Source organism: Bos javanicus, chromosome X (genome assembly GCF_032452875.1).
Source record: "Bos javanicus breed banteng chromosome X, ARS-OSU_banteng_1.0, whole genome shotgun sequence".
Classification (NCBI taxonomy): domain Eukaryota; kingdom Metazoa; phylum Chordata; class Mammalia; order Artiodactyla; family Bovidae; genus Bos; species Bos javanicus.
Genome location: NC_083897.1, coordinates 80,830,074 through 80,855,970, shown reverse-complemented (window position 1 = coordinate 80,855,970; position 25,897 = coordinate 80,830,074). Strand labels below are relative to the sequence as shown.

General features: G+C 48.5%; 3 protein-coding genes across 3 annotated transcripts in view; 2 read left to right on the top strand and 1 right to left on the bottom strand.

Annotated features, from left to right (window-relative positions):
• Nucleotides 1-590: 590 nt before the first annotated feature.
• The window catches only part of LOC133243176 (small ribosomal subunit protein eS4, X isoform-like), a 70,773-nt gene continuing 45,466 nt past the window's right edge, over nt 591-25,897 (top strand). The window contains exon 1 of the mRNA XM_061409727.1: nt 591-3,199. Coding sequence (XP_061265711.1) covers nt 2,379-3,170 — 792 coding nt within the window. The 5' untranslated portion in view covers nt 591-2,378 and the 3' untranslated portion in view covers nt 3,171-3,199. The remainder of the gene's footprint in view (nt 3,200-25,897) is intronic.
• LOC133243174 (uncharacterized protein CXorf49 homolog) lies at nt 7,622-11,742 on the top strand. Its single transcript, XM_061409726.1, has 6 exons — nt 7,622-9,071; nt 9,716-9,872; nt 10,415-10,494; nt 10,767-10,812; nt 11,357-11,398; nt 11,501-11,742. The coding sequence occupies exons 1-5, from the start codon at nt 7,788-7,790 to the stop codon at nt 11,395-11,397; spliced, it is 1,608 nt and encodes a 535-aa protein (XP_061265710.1). The 5' UTR covers nt 7,622-7,787; the 3' UTR covers nt 11,398; nt 11,501-11,742.
• On the bottom strand, nt 20,414-24,331 carry LOC133242613 (uncharacterized protein CXorf49 homolog). The gene is made up of 7 exons (XM_061408785.1): nt 23,882-24,331; nt 23,053-23,301; nt 22,278-22,434; nt 21,660-21,736; nt 21,344-21,389; nt 20,758-20,799; nt 20,414-20,655 (listed from the first exon to the last, which is right to left on the bottom strand). The coding sequence occupies exons 1-6, from the start codon at nt 24,329-24,331 to the stop codon at nt 20,759-20,761; spliced, it is 1,020 nt and encodes a 339-aa protein (XP_061264769.1). The 3' UTR covers nt 20,414-20,655; nt 20,758.

Sequence of the window (25,897 nt, the reverse complement as noted above, 5' to 3'; positions counted from 1 at the left end):
GCCTGTGGTATTTGGTTTTGGCAACTCGAACAGACTAACACAGGGCCCATAACCGAAAAAAAAAAAAAAAAAAGCTTCAGAGCCATTGCACCCACTGGTTGCCAGAAACCCATCCTGGACATTCATGTTTCAATACAACGTTTTTAGGCACTTGCAGATTTCTTGAGCTCTTGCTTAGAACAGTGCAGTATATCTTTTATTGCAACATGCTTCCTTTTCGAATAGTTGTATAACACAGATTTGTATCTATATAAACCCAAAGACCAGAGTTTAAATCCTGATTCCACCACCTACTAGATGTTTGACTTTGGACAAGTTATCACATGTTTGTGCCTTGTATATAAAATAGGGATAAGATTAGTGTCTACCTCACATGGCTGTTGTGAGAATTAAATGACATAATGCATGTAGAGGGCCTAGCACGTAGTAAAGTTTCAACAGATATTAGTAGCTTTTGTGATGAAAATGTAAGTAGCAGTCAGAGTTTTTTGCCCTTATAAACAACACTGTTGTGAGCAAACTTCTTTATACACAAAGAATTTTTTTAAATACTTACCCAGATTAACAAAGAGAAAAAGACTAAAATAACTAAAATCATAAATAAAAGAGGGGATATTACAATCAATGTGACAATAACAAACAGGATTACACAAGAATATTATGGACAATTGTGGCAAGAAATTGGACAACCTAGAAGAAATGAATAAATTCCTAGAAACACACAGTCTACCAGAACTGAATCAAGGAGACACAGAAAACCCGATAGACCAATAATGAGATTGAATTGGTAATGACAAACCTCTCCCCCCACACACACAAAATCAGGAACTGATAGCTTCACTGGAGAATTCCACCAAACATTTAAAGAATTAATACCAATCTTTCTCAAATGCTTCCAAAAAATTGAAGAAGAGGGAACACTTCCAAACTCATTTTATGAGGCCAGCATTATCCTGATATCAAAGGCACCAAAAGAAAAGAACACTACAGGCCACTTTCCCGGACAAATGCAGATGCAAAAATCCTCAACAAAATACTAGCAAAACAATTCAATGGCACATTAGAAGGACTATGTGCCATGGTCAAAAGGGATTTATCCCTTGGTTGCATATAAAAGTCAATCAATGTAATAAAACACATTAACAGAATGAAGGACAAAAATCACATGAACGTCTCTATAGATGCATAAAAAATTCATCACTCCATGAGAAAAAACAGTCAAAGAACTAGGAGTAGAAAGAAATTACCTCAACATAATAAAGGCCACAACTAACATCATACTCAGTGGTGAAAAACTGAAATCTCTTCTTCTAAGATAAGGAACAAGGCAAGGAAGCCTGCTCTCACCATTATGTTAGTATTCAACAACTGGAAGTCATAGCCAGAGCTGTTAGGAAAGCAAAAGAAATAAAAGGCATCCAAATCAGAAAGAAGTAAAATTAGCTCTACTGAAGAGAGCGTGATTTTGTACATGCAAAACTCAAAAGATTACATGCGCCCACACACACACATGCACACAACTGGTAGAACTAATAAACAAATTCAACAAAGTTGTAGGACACAAAATCCAAAAGCAAAATTCAGTTGTATTACTATACACTAACAAAGAACAATTTGAAAAGGAAATTAAGAAAACAATTCCATTGACATTAGCAGCAAAAAAGGATAAAATACTGAGGAATAAACTCAAGCAAGGAGTCAAAAAACTTGTACACTGCAAACTACAAAACATTGCTGAAAGAAACTGAAAAAGACAAATAAATGGAAAGGCATCTGTCTGCACAGACTGGAATACTAAATATTGTCAAGCAGCCCATACTATCTGAGGTGCTTAATTTTATGTGTCAGCTTGACTGGTCCACAGAGTGCCTAGATATTTAGTCAAACATTATTCTGGGTGTTTCTGTAGGGTGCTTTTTCATGAGATTAACATTTAAATCAGTCAACTGGGTAAAACAGATTTCCCCCCGACAACGTGGGTGGGCTTTACCTAATCAGCTGATAGGCTGAATAAAACAAAAAGGCAACCTTTCCTCATGTAAGAGAATTCCTCCTGCGTGAAAGCCTTTGGACCTGGGACATCAGCTTCTTTTCCTGCCTTTAGACCCAAACTGAAATATCAGCTCTACTGGTTTGGTTCTTAGGCCTTCTAACCTGGACTAGAGCTAAACCACAGGCTCTTCTGGGTCTCCAGCTACCCAACTCACCCTCTAGATCTTGGGACTCACCAGCTTCTATAATTGAATGAGTCAATTCTTTTACACACACACACACACACACACACACACACACTCCACTGGATCTGTTCTTCTAACACATTACCCAGAGTGATCTACAGATCCAAAGCAAACCCTACTCTTTTCGTGCCTAGCGCAGCCATGGCTCGGGGTCCCAAGAAGCCCCTGAAATGCGTAGCAGCTCCAAAACATTGGATGCTGGATAAACTGACTGGTGTGTTTGCCCCTCGTCCATCTACCGGCCCCCACAAGCTAAGGGAGTGTCTCCCCCTAATCACTTTCCTAAGGAATAGACTTAAGTATGCCCTAACTGGAGATGAAGTAAAGAAGATTTGCATGCAGCATTTCATTAAGATTGATGGCAAAGTCCGCACTGATATAACCTACCCTGCTGGTTTTATGGATGGCATCGGCATTGATAAGACTGGAGAGAATTTTCGTTTGATCTATGACACCAAGGGTCGCTTTGCTGTTCATCGTATTACACCTCAGGAGGCCAAGTATAAATTGTGCAAAGTAAGAAAGATATTTGTGGGGACAAAAGGAATCCCTCATCTGGTAACCCATGATGCTCGTGCCATCCGTTACCCTGATCCCCTGATCAAGGTGAATGATACCATTCAGATTGACTTGGAGACTGGCAAGATTATTGATTTCATCAAATTTGACACTGGTAACCTGTGCATGGTGACTGGAGGTGCTAACCTGGGAAGAATTGGTGTGATTTCAAACCGGGAGAGGCATCCAGGTTCTTTGGATGTAGTTCATGTGAAAGATGCGAACGGCAACAGCTTTGCCACATGGCTCTCAAACATTTTCATTATTGGCAAAGGCAACAAACCGTGGATCTCTCTTCCTCGTGGAAAGGGTATTCGCCTTACCATTGCTGAGGAGAGAGAGAAGAGATTGGCAGCCAAACAGAGCAGTGGATAAAATGATCTCTATGTGATGAGATTGGAAAAGTCTTTGTAATTAAAGATAATACCAAGTGGAAAAAAAACAAAAACAAATGTTCAATGTTCAAATGGAGCCCAAAGTGGTCACAGATACAGATGAGACCGAACTTGCAAGGCAGCTGGAGAGGCTTGAGAGAGAAAATGCACAAGTGGATGGAGATGATGATGCAGAAGAAATGGAAGCCAAAGCTGAAGATTAACTTTGTGGGAAACAGAGTCCAGTTTAAGGAACACAAAGCAGCCTTCCTGGCTGTAAACCCTAGACTTAAAAGTTTTCCAGTATTGAAAACTTCAAAGCTGAATATTTTTTATTTTAAGTATTTAAATGTTCCAACAGACCAAAACATGAAATGCCCTCCTAAATGTTAGCTGTTTTCACACAGTAGCTCCAACACCTTGAGCGTTTTTTAAGGGAGTGGCCTGATTTCACTAGAGACAGATCTTCAAGACGAGACATAAATTGGGCTTATGATTTCCATTTCTGATATCTCCAGATTGGCACCCCTTTGTAGATTAGTGCCTCCATGAGATTTACCAGAGGCACTCAAAGCGAATAGTTCCAACCTTTCTATATAAAATGTATCAAGCAAACATTAAATAAATTTCTGGGATATTTAACCATAGGTTTCTTCCTTATTATCACCAGTTAAAAGCATTATGATTCCTAAGAATTTCATTTTATTTGAAATGTAGTAATTTAAAGGCAGGTGACCAGAAGATAAGTATAGCAGATCCTTTCAAAAGGAAGGTTTACAGAGACTTTGCCAGTGGTCAGGACTCCATGCTTTAACAGCTGAGGGCCTGGGTTTGATCCCTGGTTAGGGAGCTGAGATCCCGTGAGCCGTGTGCTGTGTGCCAGGCACCCTCTCCCCCCACCCACCCCTCCTTTAATAAAGAGGATTTAGAGAGCATTTTAATTAGTGAAAGTTTACTCCTAGGGGAAAAAAGCCTTAAAATGTAACTAAAGAATTACATTAGTTGAGTGCCTTTTACCTATTTGAGACTGATGACAACATGTGGTCAGAAGGAGAATTTATCACACCGGTCCTTGTTGGTGTACTAAGCTGCTTGTCCTGAGTTTGTAATTCAAGTTGGTAATGGGTGGGGGGTTGTTTTTGGTTTTGTTTTTTAACTTTAGTTTTCTGGGGTTTTTGTTTTTTAAGAAAAAAATGCTGCTTTGTAAATTTAGTTATTTTGACTATCATTGCCCAACTTTTAATTTTTTTTTCCAGTAAAATATTTGCTAGGTGCCACCTTAGAGTTTCACTTCTCTTCCTAACAGGTTAGGGGTCTGTTTGAACACAATTAACAATCGTTTTTCAAAATGTTTCCATCATTTTTTTTCTTTAAGAACTGATTGTTTTAAAGATAAATAATATATACAAAGGCAAATAAACTTCATAGATAACACGTGGTTTGCAGTTACAGCTACAGTGGCCAAGGTGTAGCAAGTCTTGAGTTAACTTTAGTTTACTTCATAAATTTAATCTCTTAGGATACTTGAGGTACTAGATAAATTAATTTTACTAATTATTCCCAAGAATAGCTATTTAAATACTTAGAAGATTAAATCTAACCCACCTTATTCAATCCAGGACTAGACTTAACTCACTGTTAAAAGGACTGGAAAATAGAAGAGTGTGTTGGTGAGACATTTAAGCTATTTGTGAAGGTTTGTCCCTTTGTTTAATTTAGCAGCCTCTACTAGCTCTTTAGATCCAGGTCTAACAATATAACTGTTTTCATGAGGGAACCATGACTGCTAGCTTGCATGCCATACTGGGAATATTTAGAGGAGAATCTGGATGTATTCAAATCAGCACATAATTTTCACTTCAGTTTTTTTCTGAGGAGTAAAGCTCACAGCATCACGAATGTTATCAAACTATATAACAGGTGCTGCTTAAATGTTTGTTGTAAGCAGAGGAATTGAATTTTCACTTTGTTCACTGGATTTTTTAATACTTCAAAAGCCATAACTGTTGAGAAATACTGGTGATATCCGTGGTGAGCGGTTTATATCCTATGCAGGCCTTTTGTTCAGTTCCACAACAATTCTGCAAATTTATGACCCTTGCCAGAGAAAAAGATCAATACCTCAGTGATGATGGAGAGAACTAAGTAAACTCCCTGCTGACCTAAAAGTATCACTTGCAAATATGAGAACAAGATCACACCCAGTTCTAAAAACTTGAAAGGATTGACAAAAGATCAGTGAACAGTTTACCCAAATTTTGAATCTCTCCGCATAAAGACTCACTAGAAATTGACAGTTTCATCTACTCCCAGTTCTGTCTTTGAGGTCAAGTGGTTATCAACTCATAACTGAAAATTAACAATAGTTTGAGGCTCATTTAGGTATTAGTTGAAAATTTTAAATGGCCGGAAAAATACAAATATCCAAATGATCTTTCATGTTTTCTAGTAAAACAAGACAAGCCAGTACTTGAGGATAATGCTTAAAAACTTAGTGGAAACCCACAGACGGCCTTGCTTGACCTAGTTAACTTCCACAGTAAAAGCAATTTAAATGGTTAGGAATTTTAAAAATTCAAGTGCTAGTACCCTTGGCAAGAACTGTCCCATGATTTGCCTCAAAGTAATAGTCAACTACTTTTCAACTCATGATACTGATACCTACCGTACAGAGTGGGGTGTAATTGTGCCAATTTACAATCAAGAAGCCATCAAACCAAATGCAGCTTAATTCAGATAAAAACCTATATTGATAGCAAAAAGCAATAAAAAAAAAACTGAGGACACAGACCTTGGTGAGATGCCAAATGGAAAATGGTGCTTTAAAAGGCAGTCTCTTACAATGTAAGGAATAAAGTAAAACCTCATTAGCTTGGAATTCCTGATCTGAATGATCAGGTATTCTAGACAAGATCAAGAAAAGATAGTTCAAACTATTGAATGAACTTTTACTTAAGCACTTTGGAGGTGTTCACGCCCCTTAAATGTAAGTTACGTATCTATTCATTGAAGGAAGTCTAAGCAGTTGTACTGGCAGATTACTGTATTAAGCTTGAAAGTAATAAAAATGTTTTTAAAGAAAAAAACAAAAAACAAAGCAAACCCTATCAAAATCCCAATAGCATGCTTCACAGAAATAGAAAAACTTGTCCTAAAATTTAAGTAGAATCTAAAGAGATCCTTAACAGGCAAAGCAATTTGGACAAAGAAAAAGTAGCGAACTCAGACTTCTTGATCTCAAAACATTACAAAGCTACAGTAATCAAAACTGTGTGTTACTGCCATATTAACAAATAGACCAATGGAGTAAAACAGACATCTGAGAAATAAACCCTCAATTTTAGAAGATGTGCCAGGCAGTGGACTTCCTGATAGAGGGGGAAAAAATAGCTTTTTTAGATCTTTGGATCAAAGCAAGGACTCTGGAGTCAGACCGCTTGGCTTCAATTCTACCACTGATTCCCATGGGCCAAATGACCATGGGCCAGTGGCCGAACCTCTCAGTACCTGTTTCCTCACCTGTAAGAGGCTGGTAATCATTAGTACTATAGTCCTAGGAGTGTCACAAGGAAGCATTACTATTTACGTACAGCACTTAGAAGAGTGCCGGGCATGGGGTCTCTGCTGTGTAAGTTGCCTTTCATAGATTGTGCCAAATTACCTCCCAAATGGATTTCTTGCACCACCGCCACAGAGGTTTGCTCCTAAACTCTCCCACTCTCAGAATGGTTAAGCACTTGGAAGCTTGTCATCCTAGTGTGTGAAGCCCGATTCGTGGTTTTAGTTTACATCTCCAGGATCAGCAGGGGTGAGCATCTTTGCGGGTGTAACTGGACACTGACTGAGACTCTCTCTTCTTTGAATTGCCTCAGAGTGGGGAAAGAGCTGAGGGAGTGAGGTCAACCCCAGTCTGTCCCCCAAATCTGCCTGCCAAGAACGTTTGATGGAGCAGTTGAGGCAGAGATGTTACAGAACAAAACTACGATCCCTTTGTCCTCTGGCCACTTAGGGAGAAGTACGCCGACCACTCATCACTGAGTGCGGGATTCCTCTGCCCATTCTCCCATTGGGTCATAAGACTTGTGGTGGAAGGAGGGCTGGCAAATGCTTTCAGCACGTGCTAGGCGCCCAGCACCCTCAGTACCTGCCCCAACCCCCCCTCAGCCTCCCGCTCCACCCACTTCGTACACAGTCGGAACTCAGGGTTGTGACTCTAACCGGAAAGGGGAGGTGGGACAGGAGGAGGTGGGACGAGAGGCTTGACAGAGATACACTCGCAGCATGACCTTCACCAGCCAACTCGCCAACTGCCGGCATGGCTTTGGGGCTTGGCAACAAACCAGAGGAGGCCCTCGACCCCATTGGTTACACCTCGAGGGGGCGGGCAAACAAGGCGCGTGCTGGTTGGCGGGAACCGGACCAATGAGGAGGCGGCAGCGCTGGCACGCTGAAAGCCTCGCGTCGTTTGCGGCGATCTCTTGCGTGCGGTGCCTGTGGTGCTTGACGGCACGTCCAGACGCCACCCGCCTCAGGTGCCCCGACCGCCATCACCGCCGCCACCGCGACCCGGTTGATAAACCGTCGCCGCCCCAGGTCCGGCGGCCACCCAGATCGCGACATGAGCTCCTCAGATGATGAGGTGCTTGTTTGCGGACCGGGTTTCGGCTCAGAGTGCGGGGAGCAGACCAGCGGCCTTGAGGCCAGCCCCACAGCCCCGCGGGGACCCGGCCCCGACCCCGGCCCCGAGCCCGGGGCACCGCAAAGTGGCGAGGGTGAGGGCGGGGATGGCTTCCCAGACCCTGAGGGCTTCGAGTCAGAGCGGGAGGTGCTGGAAGCGGGAGGGCCGGTGCTGTTGGGCTGCGAAGGTCGACCTGGCTCCCCGGCCGACAACACAGCGTACGTCGTGCAGCTGTCTGACGAGTCAGTGGCGGCCATCCTGCGGCAGCTGGCCGACCTGGACTTGCTGGGCATCCGCAGACACATGTCCCTGGAGAGCCACGGGGTCGGCGACGTGTCTCCCTTGCGGGACGTCGAGGCGCGTCCCGGCAGTCGAGGCGCGGCCGCCCAGAGGTGTGGGGAAGCGGCACGGGCTGAGGCCGGCCCTCGCTGGGTCGGCAGGCCCAGGGCGGGCCGGGCCTGGGGGAACCCTAAGAGAAGCACTAACGTGGCTGTGGATCGCCAGTGGCCCCCCTCAGTAAGCCCAGCCAGGCTGTTCTCCGACTCCGAGTCCTCTGATGAGTGCAGTGAGATACAGCCTATGAGGGTGAGCATTTATCCCAAAGACGGAGGCCAGGCCAAGCTGAACAGCCCCAAGGATCCCCGGGACACACCCAGACACTCGAATGTCCAAGGCAGGGAGACTCTCCCTAACGTGCCAGGCACTTGCCTGTCCTCGGCTCCGCGAGGATTGATTTCGGTTGTGGAAAGGCAGGGCAAGCAGGGCGATGCAGAGCAGGAGAATATCTCACCCCTTAAGAAAATACAGAGCGTGCTCTGGGGGAAGGGGGGCAGCCTGCCCAGCTTCCCGGGAGTAGCAGCCCCAGCAGCTACTGCAGCTGCCGCTACAGGCAGGCTGCCGCGGCCCAGTCCTAGGAGGAAGAGGGTCCAGGAGAAGAAATCCCTTGGGGGCGTCTCCAAACCTGCCCTGGGGAGAACCTTCCCTTCCTGTGGACGGGGAATCTCGGCCACTCCCCTGGATCCGGCCACCTTCCCCCCAATCTCCGGCATCCCGCTGCTTGGGAGGTCCCAGAAGTATGCCTCGGTCCCTTGGGGAGCCAAAGAGTCCAAGCACACCGGCGCTGGGAAGAAATCTGTGGCTAGGCGGGCCCGGGAGTTGGTGGCAGCAACGGCGGTGTCAGGGGAAGACAACGACCCAAATAGAGACCCAGTCCCAAAGGGCCAAGTGAGTATGCCAGGCCCCTCCTCTCTCCCCACTCTTGCCCTCCCACCCTCCCCAGGACACACGTCTTCACCCGGTGCTCCCCTCTCTCCATTCCTCAGGGGTCGTCACTGGGTGACCCTCGGCCACTGGGTCATTAGGATGCCAGTTTGGGGTCCTTTTACTAGGGACAAACGTTAAGGTAGCACTTTGGGTGTGCTGGGCTCGGTTCTCCACCCTTGGCCTGTTTCCAGCCTCCTCCATGAGGCTGGGGCTGGCGTGGAAGGGAATTGATTTGAGGGGACCCCTTAAAAGCTTCACAGAGCTTCGGTGTTTAGACGCATCACTTTCCTGAATCCTACTTCCTGGCTGTTCCCCAAACCTTCCTTGCAGGGGCCCCGGGCTTTCTCAGTGCCACACTGTTGTCCCCTGCTCAGCTCTGCCTGCTGGCCTGGGGCTGACTGACAGAAAATGTGCTAAAGAGATCAGCCTTTCAATTCTCTTTCCAATTCCCTGCCTCAGCTCAGTCTTGAATCATACGAGCTCTCTCACACACAGACATAGACACATAAATGCACTGGTACACACACGCACACACACACACACACACACACACACACATACACACACGTCCTTACTCCAGATCAGTGAGAAATCTTTGTTTTTAGCTGGCCACTGACAGGCCGTGGCCATCTTGTCCACGGGTGCATCATGGAGAACCCAGCACCGCCAACCTCAGCATCAGAGGTGGGCAGGATTCAGGCAACTCAAAGCCCGTGGCCATGAACAAGGGAGAAGTCATGCCCAGAGGGCCTGGCCCCTCAGGTGAGTGTCCTGGGTTTTGATTTGGGGGGTGGAGACCAGGGGTGAGGGCAGAAACCTCTGTCTCTGACTCACTCTCTCTTTTCTGGGGGCTCAGCGTTGCTCTCAGGCCACTTCTCCCATGGGAAACAGGGTGTCAACAGGGCTGACCCTGGCCCCATCACCTTCTGTGTGGGATTTGTTTGGCAGGGGTGATTGGTGGCAGTGCCCCAACAGCTACTCTGGGCGTAGACCTGCAGGCTAATAGCCTTTTCTGTGAAGTGCTGTTCGCCCACATTGCTCTCCCAGGTGCTGGCTGTGGCTGCCGCTCTGGGAAGCTCGAACCCAGAACCACAGTCTTTGGAGACCATCGTGGTGAAGTGGCTGCCCCTGCGGAATAGGAGGGGCAGGCCCAGAGAGAAGGTTTGGGCTGCCTGCCAGGCAGAGCAGGGGAGGCTTGATGCTAGCAGAGGGTGGTACTGCCTCACCTCACGTTAGACCCTGCTTGGCCCTTTCCACCTCACTGGGAGCCTGGGAAGCTGGATTGTGTGTCTTTTCCCTGTCAGGTGACCAGAAACCAGCTGACCATCACCCAAGACTGAAAAGGCGGCAGCAGCAGCCACCCAGAAGGCAGGGCTGTCCTCGGGTAATGCTTCTTCTGACTCCTGGAAATGCACACCCAAACCCCATGGTGGGATCTGGGTCCAAGTTCAACTGATATGTGTGGGCCCCCTCCCCCCCGTCCCCATCCCACACCCCAGGGAGGGAGCCCACCTCCTTTCCTCTGAGGAAAGTCTTTCCCTTGCCAGTCTGGACACCTGGCTTTGGGATGGAGGGCCCAGGGGAGAGGAGAGGAGGAGGAGAGGGGAGGCGGGTGTATACTAACCATTTCTCTTCCTCCTGTGTCTGCTGGCCTAGTGTCTGGTGCTACAGAAAGAAATAGACGACCTTAAGGAGCAACTTGGTATGAGGAACCAGGGACAGAGAGCAGCGGGTTCTCAGTGCAGAAGCGGGGTGGGCCCTTGGGGTGGGGTGGGCTGCAAGTGCAGGGGACCTCGCAGGGATCAGCATTCCTGTGGGGAGGAGAACCTAGCAAGCCTGCCCCTGGGGCGTGCGGACAAGTAACAACGTACTGTGTGGACTGCGTGCACACTCCGCCAGCCATTCGAGTCCTAGAGAGTTCCTTCTGATAGGACTTGTAGAGATGCCTTGTTGATCTGGTGTGGCCTCTAAGGTTCTTGTTGGATATTTTGCGAGACAATTTTTGAATGGTTTGGGCGTGGCCCCAAGCTTGAGAGCTGCTGGCACATTTTGTTTCCTTTTAGGAAATGGCTCCACATTTAATTCCGGTAGTGGGGCCCGATCAGGCCCAGAGCTCTTTCTTTGCATCAGGGCTGGGGGTACGTGGGTTTCAGGTTGCAGGGCTAGGTGGTTCCCCACGGGGACAGGGGGACAGGCTTCTGTGTCCGTCTGTCTGGAGCACCTGTTTATGCCTCTCCCTGTTGCAGCCTCCATGCAGTACCTGGCTGAGAAGTTCCGGATCCTTTGAAGTGAGTGTTACACATTCCATACCCCTTCCCACAACGTCGGCTGTTGAGCAGGGCTGTGGGCTGGCCCTGGCTTGAGGCTCTTCCCTGACTGCTGTTTCACAGGTTGAGCCCAGTATCTTCCTGCAAGAGGAGCAGCTGTTACCTCCGGGACCGGCGAGCTGTGGCCAAGCTTGTTGCCTCTTGTTCTGCCTCCACCAGGGCATCCTCTGCCCCTTGTTTTGCCCCCTCTCTGCCCCAGTCTCACAGCAGTTGTTTTTTTAAAAAATTAATTAATTTATTTTACTTTACAATATTGTATTGGTTTTGCCACAGCAGTTTTTGATTAAAGGACTTCTCATATTCTGTGTTCTGCCCTCTCTCTGCGGGGTAGGGGTTAAGGGAGTGGGACGAGGCCTGGTGGGAAGCTGTTCCACCTCAGAGCATTTTCCAGAACAGTACCTCTGGAATCTGTGGTGGGGACTCTGGGTCAGCCTCTGCTACCATCCAGGCCGTCAGGCCAGCGGAGCGCCCCCAGTCTGTGTTCTGTGTGGGCTCTGTCTGGCCGCATTGGCACGTCCTCCCTTTTCCCTGAAGGCCCTCTTCTAGTTCTCTAAACACCCTCCTCTGGGGTTTAGCAGTTTCCATTCATTGCTGCCATTCTGCCTCCCTGTCAGAAGGAACTCGTGACCCCCTTACAGAGCTCCAGTCTTTCACCCTTCCCTCACTGCACTCACTGTCCTGCTTACCCTGACCACTCTGCTTTCCTGTCAGAGCACCCTCGATCCCTCCCCTGGCTTGCCATCGATGACCTTGCCTGCATGTTTACTTAAGTAGGTGGTAACAGGCACAGGTGTGCTCATCTTCCCCATTCCCGGGCCCTACCCTCTCAGTGGAGTCTCTACCCCACCCCCCGGTGCCACCTTGCAAGCAGGAACCTGCATACTCTCCCCCTCTCCTCTTTAGCACTCATCCCCGAGACTCAGGCACCAAAACTTTTGCTTCCCCTTCCTCGGGGTCAGTAAAGGGCATGAGGATGAATCTTGGACCCAGTGAACTGGGGAGCAGGAGCGAAGGTACAGGGAGCACAGGAGAAAAGCTGAGGTTAGTTGCCGAGCTGGAAGTCAGGAGAGGCGTCTGGTGCCAATCTGGGGCAGAGTGCACCCTGACAGCTAGAGATGGATGGTCCAGTCCTTGGAGCTTTCATGGCCTCCCTGCCCTAGCCAGCTGACCAGCCTACACTCCTGCAGCCTGGATGTCTCTCTGCCCTTGAGTGGAAACAGGCCCGTCAGGCTCTATGACAAGTATGGTTGGTAAGTCTGTGTTCTTACAGGGTCTCCATCAAATACTGTTCCACCAGCCCCATGACATAGATTTTCCTGCAAATGATGTTTCCCAGAGTGTCCCAGCTCAGTCTCCCAGACTACTTGTTAGGGCACACAAGACTAAGTCTGAAATCCATGTTCAATTCCCCCCCGCCCCCGCCCTGAAGTTTGGGGAGGACTTCCTTCTCTCAGCCAAGACCCCAGGGCTGTGCCAGCCTGCGACTCAGAGGGACACATTTGTATTTGAGTGAAGTGAGGGTAGGTTCTGCCTGACTCCCTTCCTGAAAGACCATGGTTTTATTTCACAAAAGAGGGTATGATGCACATTCCAAGTTGGTGCCTGGGCATCTCTGTGTGTGAATAAAAGTCATCAGGGATAATGCCCCTTGAGGCAGAAAGATGTGAATCAGGGAGTAATGGAAGTAGAGACTGGTCCAGATTCTGTAAGGCATTGAGTGAGCCAAAGCAAGGGTTGGATCTCCTTTATTCAAGGGGTGTTGTCACGTTCCCAAAACATAGAAGGGGAGGGATGCAGTTCACCAAACCTCAGGACAGGACATCTCAAAATGTTGGAGTCGCTGGAGGAGGCACTGGATCCTACCTTGTGATTCTGTGATGTCTGCCAACTGCTGAGGGTGTGGATGAGTGAAAATGGGAAGGTGGCTCTGGGGACATGGCTGCCCATCTTAGAAACAGGAGACCCCCCTCCGGCGAAACCTGGGTTACTTGTGGGGAGTTAGGGGTGACTGGACCTGAGCAATGGGGAGCACTTGGGTCCGCCCTTCCCCCATATTCTCACATTGACTTCCTTCCGGGGCTCATAGCATGACGTCAGGTGGACAGAGCACGAGGGTTGGGACAGTCACAGACCTCAGGGTCAGAAAAGAACATGCGTGGGACTTACTCCTTCCACTCAATTAATATTACAAAAACATACAACACAGTGGTAGAGGGACGCATACATTCAGATCCAGAATAATCTAACAGTGTAATATGGGGGTGTACCTACTTAACTCTAGCATCAAGATTAAAAGATAAAAATTTGCTGTAGCATCAACAATTTGTTAATGGGTATGCAATTTAAAATACATAAATGGTAATATAAAAAAACTTAACGTGTGTGATATTTTATGCAAGCTCCATGGTAACCACAAAGCAAAAGCATACATTAGATCCACAAAGATGAAGAGAAGGGAACCAAAACTTACCATGAAAATCAATTTACAAAGGAAAGCAGCTAAAATGGAAGAAAGGAATTAGGGAACTAAAAATCAGTCAGAAATCAATATGATGGCATTATTAAATACTTACCTATCGATAATTACTCTAAATGTAACTGGATTTAGTTCTCCAGCAAAAGGAATAGAGTGGATGGATGGATTAAAAACAAAACAAAACAAATGCTCAACTGCACTGCTGCCTACAAGAGACTCACTTCAGTTTTAAGGTCATACCTATGCTCAACATGAAGGGATGGTGAAAGGTATTCCATGAAAGTGGGAAACAAAAGAGAGCAGGAGTAGCCATACCGATATCAGACCAAATAGGCTTTAAGCCAAATTTGAGGCAAAGAAAGTCATTATATAATGATAAAGGGTGTCAGTTCATCAAGATGATAGAAGAATTGTGAGTCTTAATATACACCCACCCACCATTGGAACACCTGAGTATATTGAGCAAATACTAACAGATCTGAAGGGCTAAATAGGTAACAACACAACAATAGTAGGGGACTTCAGTATTCCACTTTCACAATGGATAGATTAACCATACGAGATCAGCAAAAGGAAAAAGGAAATGGGCTTGAACCATACTGTAGACCAGATGGACTTAGCAGACTTATACAACATTCCATCTCACAGCCGCAGAACACAGTCTTCTCAAGTTCAATTGGAACATCTTCCAGGATGGATCATATGATATCTCATGAAACATCTCTAAGCAAATTTAAGAAGGTTGAAACCACATCAAGTATCTTTTGCGACTACAATGGCATGAAACTAGAAATCAATAACAGGAACAAAGCTGGAAAATTCAGATATCTGGATATTAAATAGCACACTCCTGAACAACTAATGGGTCAAAGAAGAAGTAAAATGGTATGTTTAAAAATATCTCGAAACAAATGAAAACGGAACCACAATGTACTACAAAAGCAGTTCTACGAAAGAAGTTTATAGTGATAAATGAATACATTAAGAAACAAGAAAGAGGGCTTCCCTGGTGGCTCAGTGGAAAAGAATGTGCTTGCCCGTGCAGGATACACAGGTTCACTCCCTGATCTGGGAGGATCCACAAGCCGCAGAGCAACTAAGCCTGTGCACTACAACTATGAGCCTGCGCGCTAGAGCCCAGGAGCTGCAGCTACTGAGTCTGCGCACCTAGAGCCTGTGCTCCAAACAAGAGAAGCCACTTCAATTAGGGGCCCGCACACCTCAACTAGAGAGTAGCCCCCACTTGCCGCAACTAGAGAAAAGCGACAGATGAATGGGTAAAGAAGCTGTAGTACATATACACAATGAAATATTACTCAGCCATAAAAAGGAACGCATTTGAATCAGTTCTAATGCGGTGGATGAACCTAGAGCCTATTATACAGAGAGAAGTCAGAAAGAGGAAAATAAATATTGTATGCACTAATGCATATATATGGAATCTAGAAAAATGATGCCAATGAATTTATTTGCAGGGCAGCAATGGAGAAACAGACATAGAGAACAGACTTATGGACATGGGGAGAGGGGTGGAGACGGTGAGATGTGTGGAGAGAGTAACATGGAAACTTGCGTTACCATATGTAAAATAGATGGCCAATGGGAATTTGCTGTATGTCTCAGGGAACTCAAACAGGGGCTCTGTATCAACCTAGAGGGGTGGGATGGGGAGGGAGATGGGAGGGAGGTTCAAGCGGGAGAGGGCATATGTACACCTATGGCTGATTCATATTGATGTTTGACAGAAAACAAAATTCTGTAAAGCAATTAATTATCCTTAAATTGAAAAATAAATTAAAAAAGAAAAAAAAGGGTTGTACCAATTATTATTTTTAATCCAGCTTTTCCACTCTCCTCTTTCACATTCATCAAGAGGCTCTTTAGTTCCTCTTCGTTTTCTGCCATTAGAGTGGTATCACCTGCCTATCTGAGGTTATTGCTATTTCTCCTGGCAATTTTGATTTCGACCTGTGATTCATCCAGCCCAGCATTTCGCATGATGTACTCTGATTATTTAATCAAGGTGACAATATGCAGCCTTGATGTACTCCTTTCCCAATTTTGAACCAGTCCATTGCTCCACGTTCGGTTCTAACTGTTGCTTCTTGACCCGCATACAGGTTTCTCAAGAGACAGATAAAGTGGTCTGGTACTCCCATCTCTTTAAGAATTTTCCACAGTTCATAATGATCACAGTCAAAGGCTTTAGCATAGTCAATGAAGAAGAAGTAGATGTTTTTCTGGAACTCCCTTGCTTTCTACGTGATCCAATGAATATTGGCAATTTGATCTCTGGTTCCTCTGACTTTTTAAAACCCAGTTTGTACATCTGGAAGTTCTTAGTTCACATACTGCAGAAGCCTAGCTTGAAGGATCTTGAGCATCACCTTACTAGCACCAGGGTCTTCCTTGGTGGCTCGGATGATAGAGAATCTGACTGCAATGCAGGAAACCTGAGTTCTGGGCCCTGGGTCAGGAAGATCCCCTGGAGGAGGGGAATGGCTACTCACTCTAGTGTTCTTGCCTGGAGAAACCCATAAACAGAGGAGCCTCGTGGGTTACAGTCCATGGGGCTGCCAAGAGTCACACACGACTGAGCAACTAATACTTTCACTTACTAGCGTGTGAAATGAACACAACTGTATGGTAGTTTGAACGTTCTTTGGCATTACCCTTCTTTGGGATTGGACTCCTTGAACAGGATAGAAATGTAACAGATTTCTATATAATTATTTTGTACTCTGCAACTTTACTGAATTGATTTATAAATTCTGGTAGATTTCAGGTGGCATCCTTAGGATTTCCAATGTATAGTAACATGTCATCTGCAAACAGCGACAGTTTTAATTTTCCTTTTCCATTTTGGATTCCCTTTGTTTCTTTTTCTTCTCTGATGTTGATCTCATAATGTACTTTCTACAATTTATTAAGTAATATGGGTTTATTGAAATTAATTTACATACAAAATCTAAGTGCCTACAAACATTCTATTATGGAACCACCACTACAATCAACATAAAAAATATTTTCATCAGCTACAAAAGTGTTTCATGCTCTTTGGTAGTTTAACCCATAATCTCAACCCCAAGATCCTGGCAATCCCTAGTCTGTTTTCTGTGTCTATAGTTTGGCCTCCTCAAGAATGTGAAGTAAATGGAATTGGGAAGTATGTAGATTTATCCATTTGGATTCCTCAGAGAAAAGAACACATAGGTGACTTCTGGATGTGCAATGTACATTTATGTCACCTGAGTATAGTTACATGGGTTGATTGGCTCATAATTATTTGTGATATTGAGGGCTTACACTCTCCACATTGTGTGTATGTATAGTCTGTTTAATTCATATTTAATTCAATGTAATTAATCTTTTATGTTTGGAAGGGTTATTTTATGAAAAAGCAATAGTAAATCCCTTTTAAAAAGTGAATCATCATTGTAAAAGTCAGGCTGGCAGATACCTCAAGAGGACTAGGGAGGAAGAAGTGATTGGCTTGGAACAAAAGGGGGGTTCAAAACTACAGGCCTGTTCTCCATCTGCACCTGAGAAGTACTTACCAGGCCTTCAATATTGCACAAGCACAAGGGCACCAAGCACACCACAGTCATTCAAACACTGGGACAGTCCAGGGACTGGGATAGTTACCCAGGGATAGTCAAGGTGGAAAACCTGGCAGCCCCAGTGTGCCCGGCTGGACCTGGCCAATACAGGTGAAAGTTACCCCACATTAAGTCAGCTGAGTGGCAGCCTTTATTGCATCTGCAAGCATAACCCACTGTTATCACACAAAGGAAAATACAAGCCAACTTCAGGGATTAGGACTTGGACATTTTTGGGCAAGATTACTGTGCTCACCACCCCAGGCTCCCTCTTCAGGACTCACCTACTCTACCCTCTTTGCTTGTGCCAGTCTCCCTCAAGAGTCCAGAGAGAGGGGTAGACACCCTTTATCATTATATAATGACTTTCTTTGCCTCAAATTTGGCTTAAAGCCTATTTGGTCTGATATCGGTATGGCTACTCCTGCTCTCTTTTGTTTCCCACTTTCATGGAATACCTTTCACCATCCCTTCATGTTGAGCATAGGTATGACCTTAAAACTGAAGTGAGTCTCTTGTAGGCAGCAGTGCAGTTGAGCATTTGTTTTGTTTTGTTTTTAATCCATCCATCCACTCTATTCCTTTTGCTGGAGAACTAAATCCAGTTACATTTAGAGTAATTATCGATAGGTAAGTATTTAATAATGCCATCATATTGATTTCTGACTGATTTTTAGTTCCCTAATTCCTTTCTTCCATTTTAGCTGCTTTCCTTTGTAAATTGATTTTCATGGTAAGTTTTGGTTCCCTTCTCTTCATCTTTGTGGATCTAATGTATGCTTTTGCTTTGTGGTTACCATGGAGCTTGCATAAAATATCACACACGTTAAGTTTTTTTATATTACCATTTATGTATTTTAAATTGCATACCCATTAACAAATTGTTGATGCTACAGCAAATTTTTATCTTTTAATCTTGATGCTAGAGTTAAGTAGGTACACCCCCATATTACACTGTTAGATTATTCTGGATCTGAATGTATGCGTCCCTCTACCACTGTGTTGTATGTTTTTGTAATATTAATTGAGTGGAAGGAGTAAGTCCCACGCATGTTCTTTTCTGACCCTGAGGTCTGTGACTGTCCCAACCCTCGTGCTCTGTCCACCTGACGTCATGCTATGAGCCCCGGAAGGAAGTCAATGTGAGAATATGGGGGAAGGGCGGACCCAAGTGCTCCCCATTGCTCAGGTCCAGTCACCCCTAACTCCCCACAAGTAACCCAGGTTTCGCCGGAGGGGGGGGGGGTCTCCTGTTTCTAAGATGGGCAGCCATGTCCCCAGAGCCACCTTCCCATTTTCACTCATCCACACCCTCAGCAGTTGGCAGACATCACAGAATCACAAGGTAGGATCCAGTGCCTCCTCCAGCGACTCCAACATTTTGAGATGTCCTGTCCTGAGGTTTGGTGAACTGCATCCCTCCCCTTCTATGTTTTGGGAACGTGACAACACCCCTTGAATAAAGGAGATCCAACCCTTGCTTTGGCTCACTCAATGCCTTACAGAATCTGGACCAGTCTCTACTTCCATTACTCCCTGATTCACATCTTTCTGCCTCAAGGGGCATTATCCCTGATGACTTTTATTCACACACAGAGATGCCCAGGCACCAACTTGGAATGTGCATCATACCCTCTTTTGTGAAATAAAACCATGGTCTTTCAGGAAGGGAGTCAGGCAGAACCTACCCTCACTTCACTCAAATACAAATGTGTCCCTCTGAGTCGCAGGCTGGCACAGCCCTGGGGTCTTGGCTGAGAGAAGGAAGTCCTCCCCAAACTTCAGGGCGGGGGCGGGGGGAATTGAACATGGATTTCAGACTTAGTCTTGTGTGCCCTAACAAGTAGTCTGGGAGACTGAGCTGGGACACTCTGGGAAACATCATTTGCAGGAAAATCTATGTCATGGGGCTGGTGGAACAGTATTTGATGGAGACCCTGTAAGAACACAGACTTACCAACCATACTTGTCATAGAGCCTGACGGGCCTGTTTCCACTCAAGGGCAGAGAGACATCCAGGCTGCAGGAGTGTAGGCTGGTCAGCTGGCTAGGGCAGGGAGGCCATGAAAGCTCCAAGGACTGGACCATCCATCTCTAGCTGTCAGGGTGCACTCTGCCCCAGATTGGCACCAGACGCCTCTCCTGACTTCCAGCTCGGCAACTAACCTCAGCTTTTCTCCTGTGCTCCCTGTACCTTCGCTCCTGCTCCCCAGTTCACTGGGTCCAAGATTCATCCTCATGCCCTTTACTGACCCCGAGGAAGGGGAAGCAAAAGTTTTGGTGCCTGAGTCTCGGGGATGAGTGCTAAAGAGGAGAGGGGGAGAGTATGCAGGTTCCTGCTTGCAAGGTGGCACCGGGGGTGGGGTAGAGACTCCACTGAGAGGGTAGGGCCCGGGAATGGGGAAGATGAGCACACCTGTGCCTGTTACCACCTACTTAAGTAAACACGCAGGCAAGGTCATCGATGGCAAGCCAGGGGAGGGATCGAGGGTGCTCTGACAGGAAAGCAGAGTGGTCAGGGTAAGCAGGACAGTGAGTGCAGTGAGGGAAGGGTGAAAGACTGGAGCTCTGTAAGGGGGTCACGAGTTCCTTCTGACAGGGAGGCAGAATGGCAGCAATGAATGGAAACTGCTAAACCCCAGAGGAGGGTGTTTAGAGAACTAGAAGAGGGCCTTCAGGGAAAAGGGAGGACGTGCCAATGCGGCCAGACAGAGCCCACACAGAACACAGACTGGGGGCGCTCCGCTGGCCTGACGGCCTGGATGGTAGCAGAGGCTGACCCAGAGTCCCCACCACAGATTCCAGAGGTACTGTTCTGGAAAATGCTCTGAGGTGGAACAGCTTCCCACCAGGCCTCGTCCCACTCCCTTAACCCCTACCCCGCAGAGAGAGGGCAGAACACAGAATATGAGAAGTCCTTTAATCAAAAACTGCTGTGGCAAAACCAATACAATATTGTAAAGTAAAATAAATTAATTAATTTTTTAAAAAAACAACTGCTGTGAGACTGGGGCAGAGAGGGGGCAAAACAAGGGGCAGAGGATGCCCTGGTGGAGGCAGAACAAGAGGCAACAAGCTTGGCCACAGCTCGCCGGTCCCGGAGGTAACAGCTGCTCCTCTTGCAGGAAGATACTGGGCTCAACCTGTGAAACAGCAGTCAGGGAAGAGCCTCAAGCCAGGGCCAGCCCACAGCCCTGCTCAACAGCCGACGTTGTGGGAAGGGGTATGGAATGTGTAACACTCACTTCAAAGGATCCGGAACTTCTCAGCCAGGTACTGCATGGAGGCTGCAACAGGGAGAGGCATAAACAGGTGCTCCAGACAGACGGACACAGAAGCCTGTCCCCCTGTCCCCGTGGGGAACCACCTAGCCCTGCAACCTGAAACCCACGTACCCCCAGCCCTGATGCAAAGAAAGAGCTCTGGGCCTGATCGGGCCCCACTACCGGAATTAAATGTGGAGCCATTTCCTAAAAGGAAACAAAATGTGCCAGCAGCTCTCAAGCTTGGGGCCACGCCCAAACCATTCAAAAATTGTCTCGCAAAATATCCAACAAGAACCTTAGAGGCCACACCAGATCAACAAGGCATCTCTACAAGTCCTATCAGAAGGAACTCTCTAGGACTCGAATGGCTGGCGGAGTGTGCACGCAGTCCACACAGTACGTTGTTACTTGTCCGCACGCCCCAGGGGCAGGCTTGCTAGGTTCTCCTCCCCACAGGAATGCTGATCCCTGCGAGGTCCCCTGCACTTGCAGCCCACCCCACCCCAAGGGCCCACCCCGCTTCTGCACTGAGAACCCGCTGCTCTCTGTCCCTGGTTCCTCATACCAAGTTGCTCCTTAAGGTCGTCTATTTCTTTCTGTAGCACCAGACACTAGGCCAGCAGACACAGGAGGAAGAGAAATGGTTAGTATACACCCGCCTCCCCTCTCCTCCTCCTCTCCTCTCCCCTGGGCCCTCCATCCCAAAGCCAGGTGTCCAGACTGGCAAGGGAAAGACTTTCCTCAGAGGAAAGGAGGTGGGCTCCCTCCCTGGGGTGTGGGATGGGGACGGGGGAGGGGGCCCACACATATCAGTTGAACTTGGACCCAGATCCCACCATGGGGTTTGGGTGTGCATTTCCAGGAGTCAGAAGAAGCATTACCCGAGGACAGCCCTGCCTTCTGGGTGGCTGCTGCTGCCTTTTCAGTCTTGGGTGATGGTCAGCTGGTTTCTGGTCACCTGACAGGGAAAAGACACACAATCCAGCTTCCCAGGCTCCCAGTGAGGTGGAAAGGGCCAAGCAGGGTCTAACGTGAGGTGAGGCAGTACCACCCTCTGCTAGCATCAAGCCTCCCCTGCTCTGCCTGGCAGGCAGCCCAAACCTTCTCTCTGGGCCTGCCCCTCCTATTCCGCAGGGGCAGCCACTTCACCACGATGGTCTCCAAAGACTGTGGTTCTGGGTTCGAGCTTCCCAGAGCGGCAGCCACAGCCAGCACCTGGGAGAGCAATGTGGGCGAACAGCACTTCACAGAAAAGGCTATTAGCCTGCAGGTCTACGCCCAGAGTAGCTGTTGGGGCACTGCCACCAATCACCCCTGCCAAACAAATCCCACACAGAAGGTGATGGGGCCAGGGTCAGCCCTGTTGACACCCTGTTTCCCATGGGAGAAGTGGCCTGAGAGCAACGCTGAGCCCCCAGAAAAGAGAGAGTGAGTCAGAGACAGAGGTTTCTGCCCTCACCCCTGGTCTCCACCCCCAAATCAAAACCCAGGACACTCACCTGAGGGGCCAGGCCCTCTGGGCATGACTTCTCCCTTGTTCATGGCCACGGGCTTTGAGTTGCCTGAATCCTGCCCACCTCTGATGCTGAGGTTGGCGGTGCTGGGTTCTCCATGATGCACCCGTGGACAAGATGGCCACGGCCTGTCAGTGGCCAGCTAAAAACAAAGATTTCTCACTGATCTGGAGTAAGGACGTGTGTGTATGTGTGTGTGTGTGTGTGTGTGCGTGTGTGTACCAGTGCATTTATGTGTCTATGTCTGTGTGTGAGAGAGCTCGTATGATTCAAGACTGAGCTGAGGCAGGGAATTGGAAAGAGAATTGAAAGGCTGATCTCTTTAGCACATTTTCTGTCAGTCAGCCCCAGGCCAGCAGGCAGAGCTGAGCAGGGGACAACAGTGTGGCACTGAGAAAGCCCGGGGCCCCTGCAAGGAAGGTTTGGGGAACAGCCAGGAAGTAGGATTCAGGAAAGTGATGCGTCTAAACACCGAAGCTCTGTGAAGCTTTTAAGGGGTCCCCTCAAATCAATTCCCTTCCACGCCAGCCCCAGCCTCATGGAGGAGGCTGGAAACAGGCCAAGGGTGGAGAACCGAGCCCAGCACACCCAAAGTGCTACCTTAACGTTTGTCCCTAGTAAAAGGACCCCAAACTGGCATCCTAATGACCCAGTGACGACCCCTGAGGAATGGAGAGAGGGGAGCACCGGGTGAAGACGTGTGTCCTGGGGAGGGTGGGAGGGCAAGAGTGGGGAGAGAGGAGGGGCCTGGCATACTCACTTGGCCCTTTGGGACTGGGTCTCTATTTGGGTCGTTGTCTTCCCCTGACACCGCCGTTGCTGCCACCAACTCCCGGGCCCGCCTAGCCACAGATTTCTTCCCAGCGCCGGTGTGCTTGGACTCTTTGGCTCCCCAAGGGACCAAGGCATACTTCTGGGACCTCCCAAGCAGCGGGATGCCGGAGATTGGGGGAAGGTGGCCGGATCCAGGGGAGTGGCCGAGATTCCCCGTCCGCAGGAAGGGAAGGTTCTCCCCAGGGCAGGTTTGGAGACGCCCCCAAGGGATTTCTTCTCCTGGACCCTCTTCCTCCTAGGACTGGGCCGCGGCAGCCTGCCTGTAGCGGCAGCTGCAGTAGCTGCTGCTGCTGCTACTCCCGGGAAGCTGGGCAGGCTGCCCCCTTCCCCCAGAGCACGCTCTGTATTTTCTTAGGGGGTGAGATATCCTCCTGCTCTGCATCGCCCTGCTTGCCCTGCCTTTCCACAACCGAAATCAATCCTCGCGGAGCCGAGGACAGGCAAGTGCCTGGCACGTTAGGGAGAGTCTCCCTGCCTTGGACATTCGAGTGTCTGGGTGTGTCCCGGGGATCCTTGGGGCTGTTCAGCTTGGCCTGGCCTCCGTCTTTGGGATAAATGCTCACCCTCATAGGCTGTATCTCACTGCACTCATCAGAGGACTCGGAGTCGGAGAACAGCCTGGCTGGGCTTACTGAGGGGGCCACTGGCGATCCACAGCCACGTTAGTGCTTCTCTTAGGGTTCCCCCAGGCCCGGCCCGCCCTGGGCCTGCCGACCCAGCGAGGGCCGGCCTCAGCCCGTGCCGCTTCCCCACACCTCTGGGCGGCCGCGCCGACTGCCGGGACGCGCCTCGACGTCCCGCAAGGGAGACACGTCGCCGACCCCGTGGCTCTCCGGGGACATGTGTCTGCGGATGCCCAGCAAGTCCAGGTCGGCCAGCTGCCGCAGGATGGCCGCCACTGACTCGTCAGACAGCTGCACGGCGTACGCTGTGTTGTCGGCCGGGGAGCCAGGTCGACCTTCGCAGCCCAACAGCACCGGCCCTCCCGCTTCCAGCACCTCCCGCTCTGACTCGAAGCCCTCAGGGTCTGGGAAGCCATCCCCGCCCTCACCCTCGCCACTTTGCGGTGCCCCGGGCTCGGGGCCGGGGTCGGGGCCGGGTCCCCGCGGGGCTGTGGGGCCGGCCTCAAGGCCGCTGGTCTGCTCCCCGCACTCTGAGCCGAAACCCGGTCCCCAAACAAGCACCTCATCATCTGAGGAGCTCATGTCGCGATCTGGGTGGCCGCCGGACCTGGGGCGGCGACGGTTTATCAACCGGGTCGCGGTGGCGGCGGTGATGGCGGTCGGGGCACCTGAGGCGGGTGGCGTCTGGACGTGCCGTCAAGCACCACAGGCACCGCACGCAAGAGATCGCCGCAAACGACGCGAGGCTTTCAGCGTGCCAGCGCTGCCGCCTCCTCATTGGTCCGGTTCCCGCCAACCAGCACGCGCCTTGTTTGCCCGCCCCCTCGAGGTGTAACCAATGGGGTCGAGGGCCTCCTCTGGTTTGTTGCCAAGCCCCAAAGCCATGCCGGCAGTTGGCGAGTTGGCTGGTGAAGGTCATGCTGCGAGTGTATCTCTGTCAAGCCTCTCGTCCCACCTCCTCCTGTCCCACCTCCCCTTTCCGGTTAGAGTCACAGCCCTGAGTTCTGACTGTGTACGAAGTGGGTGGAGCCGGAGGCTGAGGGCGGGGGTTGGGGTGGGTACTGAGGGTGCTGGGCGCCTAGCACGTGCTGAAAGCATTTGCCAGCCCTCCTTCCACCACAAGTCTTATGACCCAATGGGAGAATGGGCAGAGGAATCCCGCACTCAGTGATGAGTGGTCGGCGTACTTCTCCCTAAGTGGCCAGAGGACAAAGGGATCGTAGTTTTGTTCTGTAACATCTCTGCCTCAACTGCTCCATCAAACGTTCTTGGCAGGCAGATTTGGGGGACAGACTGGGGTTGACCTCACTCCCTCAGCTCTTTCCCCACTCTGAGGCAATTCAAAGAAGAGAGAGTCTCAGTCAGTGTCCAGTTACACCCGCAAAGATGCTCACCCCTGCTGATCCTGGAGATGTAAACTAAAACCACGAATCGGGCTTCACACACTAGGATGACAAGCTTCCAAGTGCTTAACCATTCTGAGAGTGGGAGAGTTTAGGAGCAAACCTCTGTGGTGGTGATGCGAGAAATCCATTTGGGAGGTAATTTGGCACAATCTATGAAAAGCAACTTACACAGCAGAGACCCCATGCCCGGCACTCTTCTAAGTGCTGTACGTAAATAGTAATGCTTCCTTGTGACACTCCTAGGACTATAGTACTAATGATTACCAGCCTCTTACAGGTGAGGAAACAGGTACTGAGAGGTTCGGCCACTGGCCCATGGTCATTAGGCCCATGGGAATCAGTGGTAGAATTGAAGCCAAGCAGTCTGACTCCAGAGTCCTTGCTTTGATCCAAAGATCTAAAAAAGCTATTTTTTTCCCCTCTATCAGGAAGTCCACTGCCTGGCACATCTTCTAAAATTGAGGGTTTATTTCTCAGATGTCTGTTTTACTCCATTGGTCTATTTGTTAATATGGCAGTAACACACAGTTTTGATTACTGTAGCTTTGTAATGTTTTGAAATCAAGAAGTGTGAGTTATCTACTTTTTCTTTGTCCAAATTGCTTTGCCTGTTAAGGATCTCTTTAGATTCTACTTAAATTTTAGGACAAGTTTTTCTATTTCTGTGAAGCATGCTATTGGGATTTTGATAGGGTTTGCTTTGTTGTTGTTGTTTTTTTTTTCCACTTGGTATTATCTTTAA